General features: G+C 34.4%; 2 protein-coding genes across 5 annotated transcripts; both read left to right on the top strand.

The window, feature by feature from the left end:
- The first annotated feature begins 6,782 nt into the window (after nt 1–6,782).
- On the top strand, nt 6,783–9,172 carry LOC131149303 (myosin-4). The gene is made up of 3 exons (XM_058099648.1): nt 6,783–6,889; nt 8,405–8,573; nt 9,089–9,172. Exons 1-3 carry the CDS (start codon nt 6,861–6,863, stop codon nt 9,170–9,172), a joined length of 282 nt encoding a protein of 93 aa, XP_057955631.1. The 5' UTR covers nt 6,783–6,860.
- Nucleotides 9,173–9,392: 220 nt separating this feature from the next.
- LOC131160276 (beta-galactosidase 15-like) lies at nt 9,393–13,673 on the top strand. Of its 4 annotated transcripts, none has more exons than XR_009137979.1 (6): nt 9,393–9,477; nt 12,285–12,373; nt 12,486–12,591; nt 12,712–12,799; nt 13,298–13,399; nt 13,505–13,673. XR_009137979.1 is itself a non-coding variant. In XM_058115749.1 (5 exons), exons 1-5 carry the CDS (start codon nt 9,415–9,417, stop codon nt 13,303–13,305), a joined length of 354 nt encoding a protein of 117 aa, XP_057971732.1. In that variant the 5' UTR covers nt 9,393–9,414; the 3' UTR covers nt 13,306–13,673. The 4 variants fall into 4 exon arrangements, 2 of the variants coding, with proteins under 2 accessions (XP_057971732.1, XP_057971748.1); XR_009137980.1 differs by lacking the exon at nt 9,393–9,477 and adding an exon at nt 10,952–11,508; XM_058115749.1 differs by having other exon boundaries at nt 13,298–13,673.
- The last annotated feature ends 7,114 nt before the right edge of the window (nt 13,674–20,787 follow it).

Below are 20,787 nucleotides of genomic sequence, written 5' to 3'. Positions count from 1 at the left end.
ATACAACTATTTGTTTTACCATGATTCTGTAATAACTGTATTAACCATGATGCTGCAATAAACTGTATTTATATTAACTGTGTTTCTGAAATTAACTGTAAATATATATGTCACGGTACTGTAAAACTAAATAATCATGGTATTCTGAAAAATACCGTAAAACACATTCTTGAAAATACTATAGGACATATTTCTGTACTATATCCATATTCTCATTCCGCACAGTAATTAAAACATCTTAAATATAACTGATAACTATATAAAATTCCCGCTGTGAATAATAATCTGGTAAAAATACATATTTTATATTGAAAGTCATACTAAAACTGCCTAACATAGCATATTTCCCTTACCTGATTCCTGCGAAAATCCCCTACTGTGACGAGTCTTACACCCGCAGGGTACTCCACTAAACAACTTGAAAACCATATATTCCAGAACAAAACATCATTATTTCTACGTCTACTACATTTTTTACAACTATTGGAAAACCTAATTTTGAATAAAAAGCCTTACCCTGAAACTGGGATGAAATTCAACTCAGCCCCACCAATGATCCGCTTCGGCAGACTTGGAGAGAACTTTCCCAGGAGTATCGTGGTGGCTTTAGATCGTTGATCTGGCGGTCGACGGGGCCGAAATAGAGGAGAGAGGGAGGAGGAACCGTAGAGAGAGAAGAGAGAGAGAGTCCCATTGAATTTCTGCATAAAATTCCTTGTTTAACACTATTTATACATTGGCCCTTGTCGACGAGCCACGTCACCTCGTCGACGAGGTCAAGAAGGCAACTCGTCAACGAACTTCCCCCCCTTGTCGATGAAATTCAGAGTCGCCTAGATATATTCTCGGTATCTACTTGTCGACGAAGGACACCCTCGTCAACGAAGTCTGCTGCCCCTTTTTGTTTTTGTTTCCATTTCCCTCATTCTTTATTATCTAAATACCATTATTCTTCGGGTCATTACAATATGTCAACCAAAATAGCGAAAACATAATATGTCTGATCATATATACATATACAATACAATACCAGAGTCTATTGCATCCCCAAAAAAGTCCATAAACATCCTAGGAACATATCCCCAAAAATCCACCCAAAAATCTTCTTCCTACTACTTACCCTCTAATCAGGGTAGCACCAACAATCTTCTCTATCTCTTAGCTTGTTCTACTCATCTAATCGGATCACCTGAAATGTTGAAATTTCTGAGGTAAGACACATCTCAGTAAGACGAAATATGTTAGTACCAATGTGTGACATAAGAGTTTTCGTGAATAATATATATATATATATATATATATATATATATATCTATATCTATTAATCAAACTGTATCTGGAATAACATAATAGTATAAATCATTTCATAACTCACACATAGGTCGCTTAAAAGACAAGAATTTCTAAATTTTTTATCCAATCATACTTTTAGCTATTATATATATAATTTCTGTTTTTTGTAAGTCCATATATAGATAAATATCTGTGAAAATTCTCCTTGGATGGATATCCGTATGCATGAATTAACCCCGCATGCACGGGTTGTGCGGCTTATAGGTGGGACTTAACTCTGGCTAGCCTACCAGGTTAAGTCAAACTGAAACCTCTGTGGTCTGATTAGCCCCCTCAACCCGGACTACCGAGGAGTCTTCTTCTCTCCTCTAGGCACAATCAACCGATCAATTTCCACACTCTATCTGAGTTGTGTGGTTGCACTATATATTCTCTGTTAGTTATGGTATCGTGCTCCTTAATTTGATCTGGTTCAACAGGGATCTGATACTATAATAATACTGTATATATATGTATCTTACTGTTTACCATAATTCTGCATAACTGAAATAACCATGATTCTGTATTATTTGAAACAACTGTACTGACTGTAATACCATGATTCTATATTACTTGTATATCATGGTTCTATATTTTCTATATATCATGGTATTGTAAAAAACTGTAAAATCATGGTTCTGTATAACTATAAATTATAACTCTTTAATAGCTAAAATCATATTTCTGTAATATCTGTAATTCATGTTTCTATATCAACTGTAAATCATAATAATATAGAAACTGAGTAAAATTCTATACTAAACTATCATTTCTTATGCCACACAATTAAATAAATAAAACTCATATACTATGATCTGTATCTTTCCGCTGTATAAAAATAACTGATAATCTGTAGAATTTTCCTGAAATTCAGATTCCTGAATTTTTTTGAAAATACATATTTTCTTACCTACAATTTCATTTCCTAAATTTTTCCTGAAATTATATTTTGAAGGCACATAATTATATATATATATATATATATATATATATACTATAAATTACTGGTAAAAATTTCTAAACATTAGGCATAACATATTTCCCTTACTTGTTTCTTAATAAGCATGTTGAAACCCTAAATTCCCGCCCCACGGCATTCGAAACTCAAAACCCTGAAATTCATATTTTTCCAAATTTAATCAACTCAATTTCTAGAATATTATCATTTCATATTCCTTAGACCTCAAATACTCCAAATTAACCATTAAACTCTAAAATACCTTACTTATCCTGGTTTTGGAGTGGTGCCCCGAAACCCCAAGTTGAAAATTTGTTCTGGTGAAATTGCAAAGAACCTTCCCACGAACCTCATGGTGGTTCCTAATCGTCAAAACGGGGTTTAACGGAGTGAGAATCGAAGGAAAAAGGGGGTAGAGCCGTAGGGTTTGGTGATGGAGAGAGAGAGAGAGAGAGAGAGAGAGAGAGAGAGAGAGAGAGGGTAATTTGTTTGTTTTTTTACAAATGAGCTCGTAGGTTCCTTTTTATTTTCAGCACTGCAGAGAAAATTGTCGACGAATTTATGCTCCTCTTAGAAAACCATCGACGGTTTGGGTTTTATCCACCCTTTTTAACTGTTTTACCTGTTACCATCCTACGGTAAAAAGAAAATCGTCGATGGTTTTCTTGCTTCCTCACGAAACCATTGACAATTTGGGCTGCACCCAAACCATCTTCCTCTTTTCCTTGTTTATTTATTATTATATTTTCTAGGCCTCTACAATTACTATTAGTGACGGTTTTGTGATTATTAGTGATGGTTTTGATCCTTCACTAATAGCCTTATTTTTTGTAGTGTCCTCTCTCTCTCTTTCTCTAAATTAGGTTTTTTGGACTCTTTCTCTCTACTCTCACTCTTTCACATAACTCTCTCTCCCCTAAGCTCACTCAGAGTCCGTCCCCACTCCCTGATCATTTCTCCCTCCTCTTTTGGCTTGCCGGCTCACTTTTGGCGGCGGGTTTGAAAGTTAGGGTTTTTGTTTTTCGAAATGTAAACGACTTATTTTCAGGAACAGGTAAGGGGATTAGGTTATGTCAGGTTTTTTTTTTTTTTTTTTTAATCAAAATTGAACAGATTAAACTTTTTGTATGTATGTATTTTCATGGTATCAATGGTTAGTTCGAAATCCAAACGTTCAAAACCGAGTCTATAAATATGGGAATATCCTACAATGATTTTTGAATGGCTTGAATGGTTGAAAGCTTGGCTTTGTTGCTACACACATGTCTTGAGAAAAACCTAAAGGTATGGGGTGATCATCTTAGTTTTCCTATATATATATATATATAAGTGTGTTTTGAGTAGTTTAGAAGGGTGAGATGATCATACTTGGTTTTTTTTTCAAAATCCACTTGTTATTTTATGAAATGTGTCCAATTGGTTTATTTGATTATGATTTAATATTCAAAACATGTGGCATAAGAATAATCCATTTTTGTTTTATTGCATATTGGAATCTGAGCATTGTGATAAGAATATATGGTAAAATTGTGAACTATACTAGTTTATAGATGAAAATGGACATGTCATATGATGACTGTGTGCCAGGTTTTGATATGACGGCTGTGTGCCGGGTTTTGATATGATGGCTGTGTGCCGAGTTTTGATATGACGGCTGAGTGTCGGGTTGTGATATGATAGCTGTGTGCCAAGTTTTGATATGGCAGGTTTTGCATTGAATTAAGAAATGAGTTATATAATAATTTTTATTACTTAAATTGCATTATATGGTTTAAGAACCCTAAAGACCAGATATGATGAGGGCACGGTACTGTATCCAGTGTGTGAGATAGTGCAACCACATTGTTCTGGATAGAAGTGTTGGTAATGAAAATTCGATTTTGCCACGAAAGGGTTGTGTATCCCCCTAGAGTCTAGACCAGGCTGGGTAGGCAAATTGGACTTGTAGGCATGAGGTTTGACTTTGTCACGCCTCGAACCTGCAAATGGGCCCCAAGTGTGAATTTAGTAACCTAATTAGTCTCTGTATTAATTAAAACATACATGATACTACACTGAATGAGGGTCCGACCCCGTGGGGTACACGTACACCCTATACACATTCACACACACACACATATATATATATATATATATATATATATATATATATCCATACACATCAAATACGCAGCGAAAATGTTATTTCTAATACATACAATGTACCATACCAGAGTCTATACATGAATAGAGTTTACGCTCCAAAATACAATACATACCCCAAGTGTCTACAAAACCCAACAATGACAACCTGGTTACAAAATCCAGTACTTACTCAAGTACTATACGTAGCTAACTGACACCCACGCTCTCGAATGCTAGGATGCTAGTTTCGGCTACTCGAAGGACCTGAAAAACATTTTTATATTTAGGGTGAGACACCTCTAATTAAGGAAGAAAACAAGTTATATCAGTGTGTGACATAAGAATGTTATTTCGACATAAAACATAATACAATTCAGTTCCAGTATTTTCACAATCCAGTTCTAGTACATATGATACCAAACATACGGTCAGTGTCGTCACACTCAAGCACCTGGTACCTTGCAATAATTGAAGCCCCATAGCGATATTGTTGCTAATATGGTGTCCACTCACACCCATCGGCGACCAGTCGGAACAAATAGGCGATATTTCACACCCTCAGATATAGGCTGGACACTCTCACCCACGGTATTTAGTCGAGACATAGCGTTTGCCCATGGTAATTAGCCGAGACGTGGCAAATTTCAAAAAACCTGAAACAATTTTGGAACCCATATTCCAATACCCCTAAACTTAGGGCAGTTAGCCATCACAACTGTTTTACAAAACTTGGAACATTTACATACAACGGTTCATTCTACACTTATTTGGTATACAACAAATCATATCGTTTTCAATTTGAGAATACAGTTTAATACAAATACAGGTACAGTCATCTCATTACTACAGTTTTATACAATATACGATTTTCCAACAGAAATAGAAATGATACCTGAAACCCCCAATTTTCGCCCAAAACTATAATTCGAAAATCTCGCATTTTCTCCTATAGATCTTCCCAAATAAGTAGCCAAAACATACATACAATCGTAAACTACATGTTTACCAATTCTGATTTCAAAAAATTCTGATATAAATAGAATCCCCTTACCTTTTCCCGAATACCAAAATACGAACTCTACGGCTCCAAAACAACAAATCGAGGCACCAAAACCTAAACAATGAAGAACAATACTTCCTTACCATACTATTCTCTATAGATCTACCGAAACGAAAATGAAAACGAAATCGGACCCTTACCTCGATTTTGGGTCAAAACTTGAAAATCCTCAAAACGAATTTTTGATCCTCTATAAACGTAGAGATTCTCCTCCTGATCCACGTAGCAACGTCGGATCATTGATTCCGGCAACTGATGGCCTGAAATCCTAGAGAGAGAGAGAGAGAGTATTTGAGTTATAGAGAGATAGAGAGAGATTTTTTTTGGTTTCTTCTTCATTAAGCAAAGCTAAAAGATATTTATAGCAAGGTTGACCCAGCCAGCCTCGTCGACGAGAGGACGTCCTCATCGACGAGCCAAAGAAGGAAGTTCGTCGACATCAAAGTGGACTCGTTGACGAGCCTGAGATTTCAGGATTTTCCAAAATCTCTCGATATCTCTTCGTCGACAAACCACTGAAACTCATCACTGAGATGTACAAGGGACTTCGTCGACGAGAAAGGAAGCCTCATCGATGAGCCTTGCTGATTTTTACCCTTTTAAATTTTCCTTCTCTTTTCTCATTTATTTAATGCACCTACCTCGGGTCGGGTTCTTACAGACTTAGCTTGGTGGTAGGCTAGCCAAGGCTAGTTTCAGTCTTTAGACCGCACAACCCCTATTATGGGGGTCTATATATGATGATGCGTTTGTCCAAAAGGGGGTTTCTTGTAACCATATGTGTGAATTTATGTAACCCATGTTAAATATGTATTGGACTGATTTATATTATGGAAATAAATGTATATTTTCAACTGTATAGGTGTGAGTACGATTCTCAAATGTTATTATGTTTAAAGAAAGTGATGGATGTTTTGTGCATATACTAAAACTTATGTTGGCCACACCATAATATTAACCTTTTCTTTCTTACGGGAAGGTGTCTCACCCCAACGATCATTTGACTTTTCAGGAGATACCAGGGATCGTGCTTAGCTAGTTAGGAAGCCAGGTTTAGATTGTTTTGTTAAAGTAAGTGGGTTGTATGGATTGATATTAGTCTTCTTTCATTTCTTTTGGATTGTAATATTAACAGCTGGAGACACTTATGTATGGTGGTAATTAGAACTCTAGTAATACATTTGAGGATGTTCAAATTATTTCTGCTTCTTTTATATAATGATTGTGGTATCAAAGATTGTAGAAATTTTCAAATAGCACCCTAGACCCCACTTTCGAGTTTGGGGGCATTACACATAACACTTGAAGGAGACCGAGAGGGTGGACCTTGCCGCCGCGGCGCGGCATCTTGCACATCATCACCAAATATTCGTGATTCTGAGTGGGATGACAACATTGAATATATTTTTAAGAAGGTAAATTAACAAGTAGTGAAATTTTTAAAATTTTTTGTTTTCACTATTTGCAGAAAAAGCCTCTGTATTTCCGGAGTTCTTAGAAGATGGACTAGGTCTTATTTAATTCTGTTGTTCACGCATGAATAGGGTTGAAAATTCTAGTGTTTGGATAATATGATCAGTGAATAATTCTCGGCCCTTAGACTAAATTTTGGTGACTGTAGGAAAATGTTTCTTGTTACTTATTATAAATTGGTGAGAGGCAGTGGGAATTACTGGACTTCGGTTGATGCATTATTATGCCCAGAGATATGAATGAAGTAATTAATCTTGTACATTTCAATGCTTAATGATAAATGGCTATACCTTGCCTTTTATACATGTTCAGAAATGAACAATGATATATACATAAAAAATATTGCAATCAAGACTCAAGGAGATAATTGAGGCTTGATTGGAGGAGCAATTGGCAACTTGACCGAAGGAGCAATGGTAGGTGTTAACACTGGAGGAGAGAGGGTAAGTGTTAGACTTATCAAGATAACCAATTCAACTTAAGAGTAGGCACCCAGCCTATCTTGGGGTTGGCTAAACAAATTTCTATTAACCATTCAGCTTTGTTCAAGGTTATTTTGTCTATTATGCCTAGATATTTTCATTTAATGCGTACTGCAAATGATAATTGAGATGTTGTGGGGAGATTAGGGATTGGTTTGTGTTTTGATCTGGTAGTACGTTGGTGTTGTTTTTTGTCCTATATTGGTATAATAGTTCCACATTGGTATAAAAAGTTGTTTTGAATTTTTTTGTATTATTTGTTCCGCATTGGAGAGAATTTTTTTTTTGGACTTGAGGTTGAAGCTATATAAAGAGCTTCACTCTCAATTTGTAAAACACACCTCAAAGTTGTACTTTGTCAAGAAGTAATGGATTGATCGTTGGCACCTGAAGATGTAGGTAATTTTATACTGAATCTCGTTAATTTCTTGTCTTGTTCTTTTTGCTGTTTTATTATTAGTTTCTGCATTGCTTTAGTTTTTTATATATTCAATAGTAATAGTTGTAGTATTGGTGTTTGGCACAAGTGGGGTGCCCGACACAACAATTACTATCAGTGTTAAGTTGAATAGTGTCGATACGGAGGTGTTCCTCTGTTAGGATCCTTGATTCCACGTTTGATGCCTAAAAAAGACCTTGTCTAAGCAAGTGCTCAGAGACCATTGTAGTTCAGTCGCTCCCTAGAGGTCAGCCTGATCAAAGTGGAATTTCATAGGATAAAAATGAGTAGACATAGTTGGTTGGATTAGTCTATCATTATAAGGTTGGTTGGATTATCCGTGTTAGTCATCTGTAAAATGGGAGCTGCTTTGTAGTTGCTCTTCTTTTCTGTTCTTTTTCCTTTTTTTTTTTTACCCCGCAAATTGTTCTTTATTGGTTTTATGCTCATGTTCTACATGTCATGTGCTTTTAGAAAGGCAGTTTAAGCACTAGTATTGTGACAGGGATTCAATTTTTCAAATATTTATCTTACAGTGGAGAGAGTGGAGCTGGGAAAACTGAGACAGCAAAAATTGCAATGCAATATTTGGCCGCACTTGGTGGTGGTAGTAGCGGGGTAGAGTGTGAAATCCTTCAGACAAGTTGTATACTAGAAGCATTTGGAAATGCCAAAACATCCAGGAATGACAACTCTAGCAGATTCGTGAGTTTTTTTTCTTTTTCTTCCTTCTTCAGCATTGCTACTGCTGTGTAAGCTTTGAAGTTGAAAGAAATTCCTTTGCTTTAAGCTGTAATATTTTCTTTTTCTTTTTGGTAACCATGAATATGTACCACCTTCTGTTTTCACTTTTTAGACACTTCACAATTGAGATCTGTTAGATTACCACTTTACCTAAAAGCTTAAGCTGTTAGGTTGTGGGCCAACAATGTATGTCAAGCTTTAACACTGTCCTGCACGTGCAGCCTGACAGCACGTGGAGAGATAAACAATTAATAAATAACACCCATTACAAAGAACCCAATAATTTTTAAACACCACAGAGTAAATGCGGGCAACAAGACTAGAACCTAGGACCTCCTGGTAATCAGCTCTTATATTATGATTGATTACCACTTTACCTAAAAGCTTAAGTTAGGCTATGATCAACAATGTATATCAAGCTTTAACAAGGTCATAGACAGATCACCTCACTGACATATCTTCCTGATGTGGTGCAGGGAAAATCGATTGAAATTAATTTTAGCATAGCAGGGAAGATTTGTGGTGCTACAATCCAAACATGTAAGTCTGTTTTACATTGAATATATTGCAATTAGGATACAATATTTTCTAATCACAGTTGTAATGACCGACTTGACTCACTGTTACAACTTCACTTGTGTGCATGAAATGTCAATTGACCTATGGAATTGTGGCAGTTCTTCTAGAAAAGGTATCTTAATGCTCCACCTCAACCTCAGATTGGACATTTAGTTCTAATCATGCACAATTTCTTAAGAATTTTATGATTCCTTTGAACAGTCAAGGGTAGTTCAGCTGGCAAATGGGGAACGGTCATACCATATCTTTTATCAACTTTGTGCTGGTGGACCATCCTGTCTTAAAGGTTCTAATTCTTTTTATGATTATTCTTATTAAAAGATTTGATTTTTAATTCAGACCATGCAAGTTTGATGATTCCATGGGAATCCTTGACATGTTGGTGCGAAATCTCAAACTGTGTTCTTAACAAATTGAATGCTGTACTATTTAGCTTCTGCTTCATTTCGGGCTCTATCCAGTATAGAAAGGATGTTACCCACTGGCTTTCTAGAATCCAATTTGATTCCTCCTCCCTTCCCAAGGCATATTTCCTTCATTCTCAAGTATGTTGTTAGTTTCTGTTGACCAAAAGTATTAGTCCCAAATGTTTTTACTGAGAGTTTCGGATTGTAAGGGGCATACTTCCTATTAGGAATAATAGTTCTGGTAAAAGTTGCGTAAGTGGATCATTGTTTTTTAGCTAAGCATCAAATTATTTTGTGCATAATTTATGAGTTCTTCTGAGCAGCTATATCCTGGTTGCAATTTATTAAATCATGGCCGTCTGAATATGGCAGCTGGCAGACAACTGGATGGTTGAGACCTCATGCTTGATGAAGTTGCACCAATTATGTTGCAGACCTGAGAGATCTGACTTGATCATGAGAATTAGAGTTGGGCTTAGAAAAGAGTAAGAGAGGGAGAGTCAGATGAAAGAAGTTGCTCCAGAGAGTATGGTTCTCAGAGACCATCCAGTTATTTTATATATGAAGTACTGATGGTCAATAAAATAATAATACCTCACACCATGAATGGCCACCACAACACTTCCTCTCAAGTTGGGGTGTATGAATATATTGCAACCCTACCCTGTTACAACAATAAGAGAGAGCAGATCTAACAAGCCCTTTGTGAACAAATCTCCTAGCTAGTTACATGACTTCACTAATGGGGTTGGCGGGTAGCCATATTCTTCATCACAATATCTTTCACAATTGAAAACAAATGAAGCCAACCTCGATAAGTTTTGTCCTTTCATGGAACACAAGATTACTTGTAGGTACCCTAGAATCCTACAAGCAGCATCCAAGTGTGGTTGATTGGGACTTTCCATAAATTGACTTACAATCCTAACAGAAAAAAAAATATGTCAGATCTAGTGAGAGCTGGATATATTAGCTTTCTGACCAACATCCTGTCCACTTTCAAGATATGTTCCAGTATCTCCGCTTCACTTTTGGATCTATTGGGGTGTCTGTTTCAGCTCCCATCAGATCTGTCTTAGTCAATAAATCTAAAGTATGCTTATGCTGTGCAGATTTAAGCCTTGCCATACCCGACATCCTCGAAACCAATGCAATAGCTTAGAATCCCCAAGTTCTTGACTTGGAACTCTTTCTAATCCAAACTTAGTTTATAAAAATAACGATAAGGAATTCAATACATAATTAGTTATTGATTATTCATCATAGCTAATAGTTGCTCCACAACACTGGGAATCAATTTGTTGGACATTTTATTGAATGAAAATGTTATTTTTATTCAAATTCCTTTGTGGCACACGATGTTCTTAACTATCAAAGATTAGTTCATATAACGTTTATTAGTAGAAATAGGACAATGATAAAGCACTCTAATTTACGTGAAGAAGTGGATTGAAATAAAGATAGCTAGCCCAGCACTCTAATTTACTTGAAGAAGTGGATTGAAAGAAAGACAACATAAAGCAGAAACCAGGGAGAGGCAGCAACCAAGAGCACCAAAGATGCCCCATAACCTAAAGTTATTTGCACGAGCAGCAGCCCTACTTTAGCCATCCACTTTGCAGCACAACTCAAGCTGGGGGAGCCATGCATGGCCACAAAGAGCAGGAGCAGGGCAACCCCTACTACCAGAGTTGCATAAACTGCTACCAAATAGATTGTGGCAAGGATCGTGTGGGTTATGCTTGTCAGCGATTTGGCAAATATTGGAGGGTTTGAGATCTCACTGATGGCAGCAATACAAATGAGTAACCCAGCCTTAAACATTGCCTTCTGTTCTTCAGCTGTGACAAGACTTTCTAATACTGTTGGATCCATTATACCCTCAATTGTGATTTCTGATGCTACTGCTGGTGAGGTCATTATGATTTATGAATTGAATTGAATTTTGCTTCTTGTTGTTTTTGTGGTGATCTTGGTTGATGTTGTTGTTATGTATATATAGGGGGTAATTGATGTGACGTTCATGCATTTTTATTAATTAATTTTTGATTTGGTGAGATTCTTATAATAGAAATGGAAATATATTTAGTGCATTCTAAAAGAACGAAGCTAGTATATTTTCATCAATTAGGTGCCCTCTTTTCTAAAAATGTTGTATTATATTTGAATTTTGATTTTGATTTTGATTTATATGCAGTTAGGGTAGAATTTTTGTTACATTTGATCTATTATTAAGTGGTTAAGACAAAGCATACTATAAAAGGGGGAGCAAAAATAAGAGAGAAAAAGAGAGGTGAAATCTGAAATAAATAAATACTAAATAAAGATGATTTTGAACTATTAAAAAGCATAATACACTCGTCTAATAATGTTAGTAAAATTTGCTAGTACACATAAAATGTTGGACCAACATGCATGATGGTTTACTCTAAAAAAATAAAACAAAAAGCCTTTCATAGAGAAGTAATTATAACTTATCCTTAATAGTAGAAATTATACTCAAAAAGCCACATTTGTGATATAAATTCCTAATTATCAAAATGCAATAATCTTTTTTTTAAGTCTTCCATATATGAGATTCATGTACAATTAAAAAATGCTATAACTATTAAATTTAAATGCACAATAATCTTAATATAGTATTGTTCATTTGGTCTTATGTGTAACTTTTAATTTCTTGGTGCAGATCAACACTTGCAATGGGTGGTATTGCGATCAATTCACCCCAAATAATCCGAATGTTCCTAAAATGTGGACTGAAAATTGGACTGGATGGTAACCACTGGTCCATGTTTTCAGTTGAATTCAAAATTACCCTTTTAATTAATTGATGGCATATTTCGTAAAATTATTAGTAGTTAATTTTTTTTGGTTTTGGTTTTTTAAGGTTTAAGAATTGGGGCGGCAAAGATCCATATAGGATTGCCGAGGACGTTGCTTTTGCCGTAGCACGTTTCTTCCAATACGGCGGAACTTTCCAGATTTACTACATGGTTGGTTGGCATTCATTATTAAAAACAAAACTTACTTTACATTAACAATGTGATGAACTGATGAGCATGTGGGTGTATAGTTTCTTGTTTTTTAAAATAATTTTGAACTTTCATTTTTAGTACCATGGCGGAACCAACTTCGGAAGAACAGCAGGGGGTCCTTATATCACCACCTCATACGATTACGATGCGCCCCTCGATGAATACAGTAATTAAAATTTATTATTTTTTCTTTAAATCAGAGAATTTTATTTTGTTTTCTTGAAGTTGCGATTAAAAAAAATTATAATTCAATTTGTGATAGGGAATTTGAATCAACCAAAATACTTGCTTCATTTATTTATTCTTTTGTGCAAACAATTCCGTAGTATTCTCTTGGAAGTTAACAGAGAAAAGGGAACTGTTTGTTCTCCCTCTGTTAGATTCATGAATGGCACGTAGGCAATGTACTAGGGACATTTCTATTCTTGCATTTTTTGCTGGTTAGAGTGCTTGTGTTTTAGTTGCCCATGAATGTGCTTGTGTACATATATATATATATATATGCGTGTGTGTGCGTGTTGTAGATATTAATTTTAGTATATTGTTACATCTAATTGAAACTCTTCGAGATTTGCAAAACTTGTTACATTTTTGTTATCATTTTTTCTTACTTTAGTTGATAAGTTTGTTAAATATGCATTCGTGTTGAAAACTTTTGTTTCAGAAACTTAGCGTCTGGTGTCAGCTGCCTAGTGGAAAGTGGGAGTTGGGGAAGATAAAATCAACATCTGGTGAGGAAGCCTCTGTATTGCTCTCGGATGGAAATGTGAGTTCATATGCTCCGGCCATATCTCAAGGCAGCATCACCAATCTTATTATTGGGCATGTAATGTAATGGGATGCTCATGCACATTTTCTTGCACTATTTTAGGGGAGAGCTCTTACCTGCAAATCCAGATATCCTCGAGGGTGTGGACGATCTTATACAGCTTAGTTATTTGAATGAACCGTCAGTTCTTTACAATCTTCAGTACAGATATTCTCAAGACATAATTTACGTATGTATATATATGTATATTATCCTCACTTGCTAGTCAAAATGATTTCTTGTCCATAGATGTTTACTGACTCTTATGCCTTCTTTTTATAGAGTAAAGCAGGGCCTGTTTTGTTTGCAATGAATCCTTTCAAAGGTGTACAAATCTTTGGAAAGGATTTTGTTGACGCTTATAGACACAAACTCAGGGACAGCCCTCATGTTTATGCTATAGCAGATACTGCCTATAATGAGATGATGGAAGGTGAGCAAATGCTTGCTGTTTGCTGTTTGCTGTTTGAAACATTTTTTACATATCTATAAAATGATTTAAAAATCACACTTTTATCAACATGTGAAAGAATTATTTAGTTTATTTATGTCTAATCACCTAAATAATGCATATTATATATATAATATCTATTTATATAATTGATTAACATGGGTATTGAAGGATTAGATCGAAAATGAACCACTAAGAAAAAAATTACACATACGAACTAAATCGGACTAAAGAAATTAAAAATTAAAGTAACTTTTTGTTTTGTTTGGTTTGGCTTTATTTCCTAATTTTTTCTTTGCTTTTCTCTAAATCTTTAAATGTATAGTGAGAATAAATGGATACAATCAGACATTAAAAAATAATTTTGGAATGTCAGTAACACCTTCATAAGAGTACTATCTTACATTTTATGTTATGCTAATTAATTATGAACATTTATGATTATCAATGACCAGTTTTCAAATATTCATAAAGTCGTATCCATTTGTTTCCAAAAAAAGAAAAGAAAAGAAAAGAAAAGAATAGTTGTTGGTATTTAGAAAACAGGGCACCTAATTTATAAAAATATATTAGCTTCATTTTTTTATAATGCAATAAATATATTTCCATTTCTATCATAAGAATCTCACCAAATAAAAAATTAATTAATAAAAACGCATGGACATCATCAATTACCCACAATTGGGGGTATAATGGATCCAACAGAATGAGAAAGTCCTTTCACATCTAACGAACATAAGGTAATGTTTAAAGTTGGGTTACTCATTTGTATTGCTGCCATTTGTGGGATCTCAAACCCTCCAATATTTGCCAAATCGCTGACAAGCAAAACCCTCATGGTCCTCGCCACGATCTATTTGGTAGCAGTTTACACAACTCTGGCAGCAGGGGTCGCCCTGCTCCTACTCTCTGTCGCAATGCATCTTTTCCCTAGCTTGAGTTGTGCTGCAAAGTGGATGGCTGAAGTAGGGCTGCTGCTTATGCGGATAACTTTAGGTTATGGGGCATCTTTGGTGCTTTTGGTGGCTACCTCTCCCTGGTTTCCGCTTTATGTTGTGTTTCTTTCAATCCACTTCTTCAAGTAAATTAGAGTGTTGGAGTAGCTATCTTTCTTTCAATCCACTTCTTCACGTAAATTATAGTGCTTTATCAGTGTCCTATTTCTACTAATAAACGTTTTATGAACTAATCTTTGATAGTTAAGATACATCGTGTGCCACAAAGGAATTTGAATAAGAACAACATTTTCATTTAATAAAATGTCTAGCAAATTTGCACACTCTTGTGGAGTAACTATTAGCTATGATGAATAATCAATAACTAATTATGTATTGAATTCCTTATCATTATTTTTATAAACTAAGTTTGGATTAGGCCCCCAGCTTGAGTTGTGCTGCAAAGTGGATGGCTGAAATAGGGCTGCTGCTAGTGCGGATACCTTTAGGTATCATTCAATTAAGTAGAGAAATATTTTATCATTCAACTAAGTAGATTCTAAGGAGAGGGTTTGGCTTATGGAGTTTTAGATGCTTCTTGAAATGAGATATTAGAGAATTCCATGGTGAATTTGGATGTTTAGCTAATAGATAGAGTGCTTAGAATCTGAATATGTGAATTTATTTGTTCGGTTTAACATGAAAATCTTACAAGTGTTTTATTAATGATTAGAGTATGTGTCTATACCAATTAACATATGATAAAATATTTATATGTTTTTCGCTGTGGTAACTTATTTAGAACATATAACTAAATTAATGGCCTATGAATTTTTACTATTATAAATAATTGTCTTCTAGTGGACCTAATCCAAACTTAGTTTATAAAAATAATGATAAGGAATTCAATACATAATTAGTTATTGATTATTCATCATAGCTAATAGTTGCTCCACAAGACCGGGAATCAATTTGTTGGACATTTTATTGAATGAAAATGTTATTTTTATTCAAATTCCTTTGTGGCACGTGATGTATCTTCACTATCAAAAATTAGTTCATATAACGTTTATTAGTAGAAATAGGACAATGATAAAGCACTCTAATTTACATGAAGAAGTGTACTGAAATAAAGATAGCTAGCATAGCACTCTAATTTACTTGAAGAAGTGGATTGAAAGAAAGACAACATAAAGCAGAAACTAGGGAGAGGCAGCAACCAAGAGCACCAAATATGCCCCATAACCTAAAGTTATTTGCACGAGCAGCAGCCCTACTTTAGCCATCCACTTTGTAGCACAACTCAAGCTGGGGAAGCGATGCATTGCCATAGAGAGCAGGAGCAGGGCAACCCCTACTGCCAGAGTTGCATAAACTGCTACCAAATAGATTGTGGCAAGGATAGTGTGGGTTATGCTTGTCAGCGATTTGGCAAATATTGGAGGGTTTGAGATCTCACCGATGGCAGCAATACAAATGAGGAACCCAGCTTTAAACATTGCCTTTTGTTCTTCAGCTATGACAAGACTTTCTAATACTGTTGGATCCATTATACCCTCAATTGTGATTTCTGATGCTACTGCTGGTGAGGTCATTATGATTTATGAATTGAATTGAATTTTGCTTCTTGTTGTTATTGTGGTGATCGTGGTTGATGTTGTTATTATGTATATATAGGGGCTAATTGATGTGACGTCCATGCATTTTTATTAATTAATTTTTGATTTGGTGAGATTCTTATAATAGAAATGGAAATATATTTGGTGCATTCTAAAAGAACGAAGCTAGTATATTTTCATCAATTAGGTGCCCTCTTTTCTAAAAATGTTGTATTATATTTGAATTTTGATTTTGATTTCATATGCAATTAGGTAGAATTTTTGTTACATTTGATCCATTAATAAGTGGTTAAGACAAAGCATACTATAAAAGGGGGAGCAAAAATAAGAGAGAAAAAGAGAGATGAAATCTGAAATAAATAAATACTAAGTAAAATGATTTTGAACTATTAAAAAGCATAATACACTCGTCTAATAATGTTAGTGAAATTTGCTCACAAAAAATGTTGGATTAACATGCATGATGGTTTACTCTAAAAAAATAAAACAAAAAACCTTTCATAGAGAAGTAATTATAACTTATCCTTAATAGTAGAAATTATACTCAAAAGGCCACATTTGTGATATAAATTCCGAATTATCAAAATGCAATAATCTTTTTTTTTTAAGTCTTCCACATATGAGATTCATGTACAATTAAAAAAAATACTATAACTATTAAATTTAAATGAACAATAATCTTAATCATCCTGTGTTGAGAATATCTATATAGTATTGATTCATTTAACTTGTGGAATTGCTATTTTTTAGAAAAAGTTAGAATATAGTAGTAATTCTGAGAATGTAGATAATAGTTATTCATATATATATATATGTGTGTGTGTGTGTGTGTGTGTGTGTGTTTTTCATTACTTCATGTTAAAGTTTGTTATACATTGTTTGCCCATAACCTAACACATACCTTAAGCTTTTAGGTAAGGTGGTAATCTAACATGGTATTAGAGCTGGTCATCAAGAGGTCCTTGGTTCTAGTCTTGTTATCCGCGTTTATTATGTTGTGTTTAAAAAAAATATTATGTTCTCAATCATGGGTATTATTTATCGTGTGTTTATCTTTCCACACATTGTCGAGCTGTACATGCAGGGGAGTGTTAAAATTTGATATACATTGTTGGCCCACAACCTAACAGCTTGAACTTTTAGGTAAAGTGGTAATCTAACACTTCATTCAACATGTAATTAGAAAGAAATAAATATTTTCTAGAAAAAATTTAAAAATATTTATTTTTTGTTATGAAGTCATAAAAAAGTTTCACATTACTAATCATTTGCTTTATAGATCAACATAATATTTGTACAACTAAAGTCATCTTTGATTTGCATATGGGGATAGAAAGTCGTATAATTGTTGAAACTAATCTATTCCTAAAAGTAAACATTTCATAAATCAAGTGCAAGAACAAATTTTAATCCTTAAATATAAATTTATATAAATATAAGACAAACTTTGAGTAATTGATATCATATTTTATATATTTAAATTTATTAAAAGATAAATGTAAAAAATTCGAATCTCAAACTCTCCAAGTGCTACTTAATGAAATGGGGTTATAAGTTACAATTGGTGCCCATGACGTGTGTTGACTTTTTGAGTCTGATTTATATTTTAATACTGACAAAATACTTGTATTTTATGTGTGCATTTAGTGTGTGAACAAGTTTTCATGTCAGCATAGACATAAGATAGAAGATAAATGGAAGCCAAGATAGAACTTAAAGCCCACATAATAGCTTGACATATTCCATGAAGAGAAGAGTAAAAAGGAAAAGAAGACATTTTGATTTTAATTGTATTGCATTTAATTTTTATATCTTTGGTCTGTAATAATGCATGCATCTGCATGACATGGTTTGAATGCTTAGATTGATTGTAGACTAACCTTAGGGCTCCTACACTTTATACAAAATATTTTTCATAAAAAGATAAAATCTTACAAAGGTTTTCTTATACCTTTAGGATCAAATTAGAGCTTACAAAGAACTAAGTCCGATTAACTGAATTAAGCCCGATCGACTGAATCCTTGCAGTATAAATGTCTCGATCGATCGGACCAAACCCAGTCGACCAAATATTTGGCAGCATAAATGTCTCGGTTGACTGAACAAGTCAGCAGTCAACATGTTGACTTTGCATCGCTTGACTGTTTTGTTTTGAACACATCTTCCACGGTCGACCGAATTAACACGTGTTTGACCCCCAACTACTTAGTGGACTGAACTTATAGTTCATTTTGGTCACGGTCGACCGAACCATATGAGCGGTTAACCGAACCTAAGCCACGGTCAACCGAACCTACGAAAGGTTCAAAATCGTCTTAAGACGGTCGACCAAATCTTTAGTTCAAAATTGACACGATCGATCGAACCTATTAATATGGTCAATCGAACCTCTTGGGTTGGAAATTTTTTAAAGGCTAAAACGTCATTAATTTTTTTATTAAACTTTTTCAAAATATCGAGCGTGTTCCCAACGGTCATAATTTTTAGAAAATCTATAAATACCCCCTCATAACTTCAAATTAGCAACTTTGATTAACTCTCAAATTATTTTGTTAATCAAAGGTCTCTCAAACCGTTTTTAAGGCAAAAATCTTTTCTTTTGGGCAAAATGTTTTAATCTCTCCAAATCTCTTTCATTCTTTCTTTAAAAATCATTTTAAGAGAATATTTCATTTGGGCATTTATTTTTGCATCTATGCTTTCATAAATAAATTTTTATGTTGCAAAAGTCATTTGAAAATCCAAAACCCTAGGTTCTTTTACTTCTTGTTGAAAATATTTTTTGGAGAAATATTTTATTAGGATACTGAAAAGAAAGGTGTAGTCCCAAGAGGGGGCTGAATTGGGCTTTAAAAATTTCTTTTAATTTCTTTTGGGAATCCTTAAACTTCTTTTTAACCAATTCTTAACTTCTTGTTGATTTTTCAGACTTTCAGCAAAAACTTATTTCTCAATTCAATTCACAACAAGACAATCATTCAACCATTCAAGTAAGCAATCATCCAATCCAATTAATCACAATATGAAAGTAAACAACCAAACCAAAATTAACACATACAACACTTTGACAATGTAAGAACTTAAAATGGTTTGTTTTGTTTATATAAGCCTTGTATATATGAAATTTGTACTTACTGATATAAAGCCCTATATTGATGGTTTTGCTTCTTCAATATGATGTGCAATATAACATCCAATCAACACAATATCCACACTCTTCCCAATATTCAGAACTCAACTAAACTCTCAGTTAATTTATCTTTGGGATGTTAACCAAGTAATGTACTCCTGTATGGTTTCTACAAGATATGGTATAATCAACGTACTCCCTCTCGGTTTTCGCAACCCAAATCAAAATTAGACTTCAAGTTTATTTGATTTCTAAATTACGTAGTTTGTATGATTTAGATATTCAAAACATCCACGCAGTTGTATATGTACTGAAAATAAAGGGTAAGGGAAAGAGAGAGTGAGACCAAGATTTTTACAAGGTTCGACTTATACCCAGCCTACGTCATCGCCTTTGGCAAACCACCAAAGGATTTACTAAACCTGTTCCTTTATCGGGCGGAACAAACTTTTACACACTCCTTCAATAGGCTAAAGCCTGCCTTTCCAAATGATATACCCTTGTTTGGTCACTCCTTTAGGCTAGAGCTTGCCTCACCAAATGATGTACCCTTGTTTGGTCACTCCTTAATTAGGCTAAAGCCCGCCTCTCCAAACGATATACCCTCGTTCGGTCACTCCTTAATTAGGCTAGAGACCACCTCTCTAAGCAATATCCCCTTGCTTAGCCAACGATCCAAACAATCCTTGGAATCGTCAATCTACAAGAAATAAATCAAATAGATGCGTACAAATAATTTGCTCCTCAAAGAGCTGATTAGTACAACAATTCAAAACTATATACTTCAAAGTAAATAACAATATGAAATTTAACTTGAAGCTCAATGAAGTATATTACCGATTAATTCTTTCAATGATTGAAAGATTTAAAATTTGTAGCACAATTCTGGTGGAAGAAGATCAGCAAAAATTCAGTTGAATTCGTGCACAATATGTGAGCTTGAGAGCCTTTGAATGATGAGAACAATTGAGTGAGTATTGAGTGCTGAATTTGATTCTTGATTCTTAGTTAATTAATTCAATGATCTTTGAGACTTATTTATAGACTTTAAAAAGTATGGAACTTGATCCCCAAGTGAATTGGAGTATTTTCCAAGTTTTTACAAAGTTTGAGCCCCAAGCAACCACATTTAAAAAATTTATCCGTTAGAGAAATTTAAACAACTTTAAGAAAAAAATCTTATTTACAGAACCATGCCTAAATTGATTATG

This window comes from Malania oleifera, chromosome 1, assembly GCF_029873635.1.
Source record: "Malania oleifera isolate guangnan ecotype guangnan chromosome 1, ASM2987363v1, whole genome shotgun sequence".
Taxonomy (NCBI): domain Eukaryota; kingdom Viridiplantae; phylum Streptophyta; class Magnoliopsida; order Santalales; family Ximeniaceae; genus Malania; species Malania oleifera.
The sequence above is the reverse complement of the archived record's forward strand: the minus strand, read 5'-3'. Positions and strand labels throughout refer to the sequence as shown.

Bases quoted from the DNA above. Each gene is read 5' to 3' on its own strand.
- LOC131149303 (XM_058099648.1), top strand. From the start codon at position 6,861: ATGACAACATTGAATATATTTTTAAGAAG. The intron at 6,890-8,404 runs GTAAATTAACAA...TTTATCTTACAG, and splicing joins TTGAATATATTTTTAAGAAG to TGGAGAGAGTGGAGCTGGGA. The intron at 8,574-9,088 runs GTGAGTTTTTTT...GATGTGGTGCAG, and splicing joins ATGACAACTCTAGCAGATTC to GGAAAATCGATTGAAATTAA.
- LOC131160276 (XM_058115749.1), top strand. From the start codon at position 9,415: ATGGGGAACGGTCATACCATATCTTTTATCAACTTTGTGCTGGTGGAC. The intron at 12,374-12,485 runs GTAACCACTGGT...TGGTTTTTTAAG, and splicing joins ACTGAAAATTGGACTGGATG to GTTTAAGAATTGGGGCGGCA. The intron at 12,592-12,711 runs GTTGGTTGGCAT...TTTCATTTTTAG, and splicing joins CTTTCCAGATTTACTACATG to TACCATGGCGGAACCAACTT.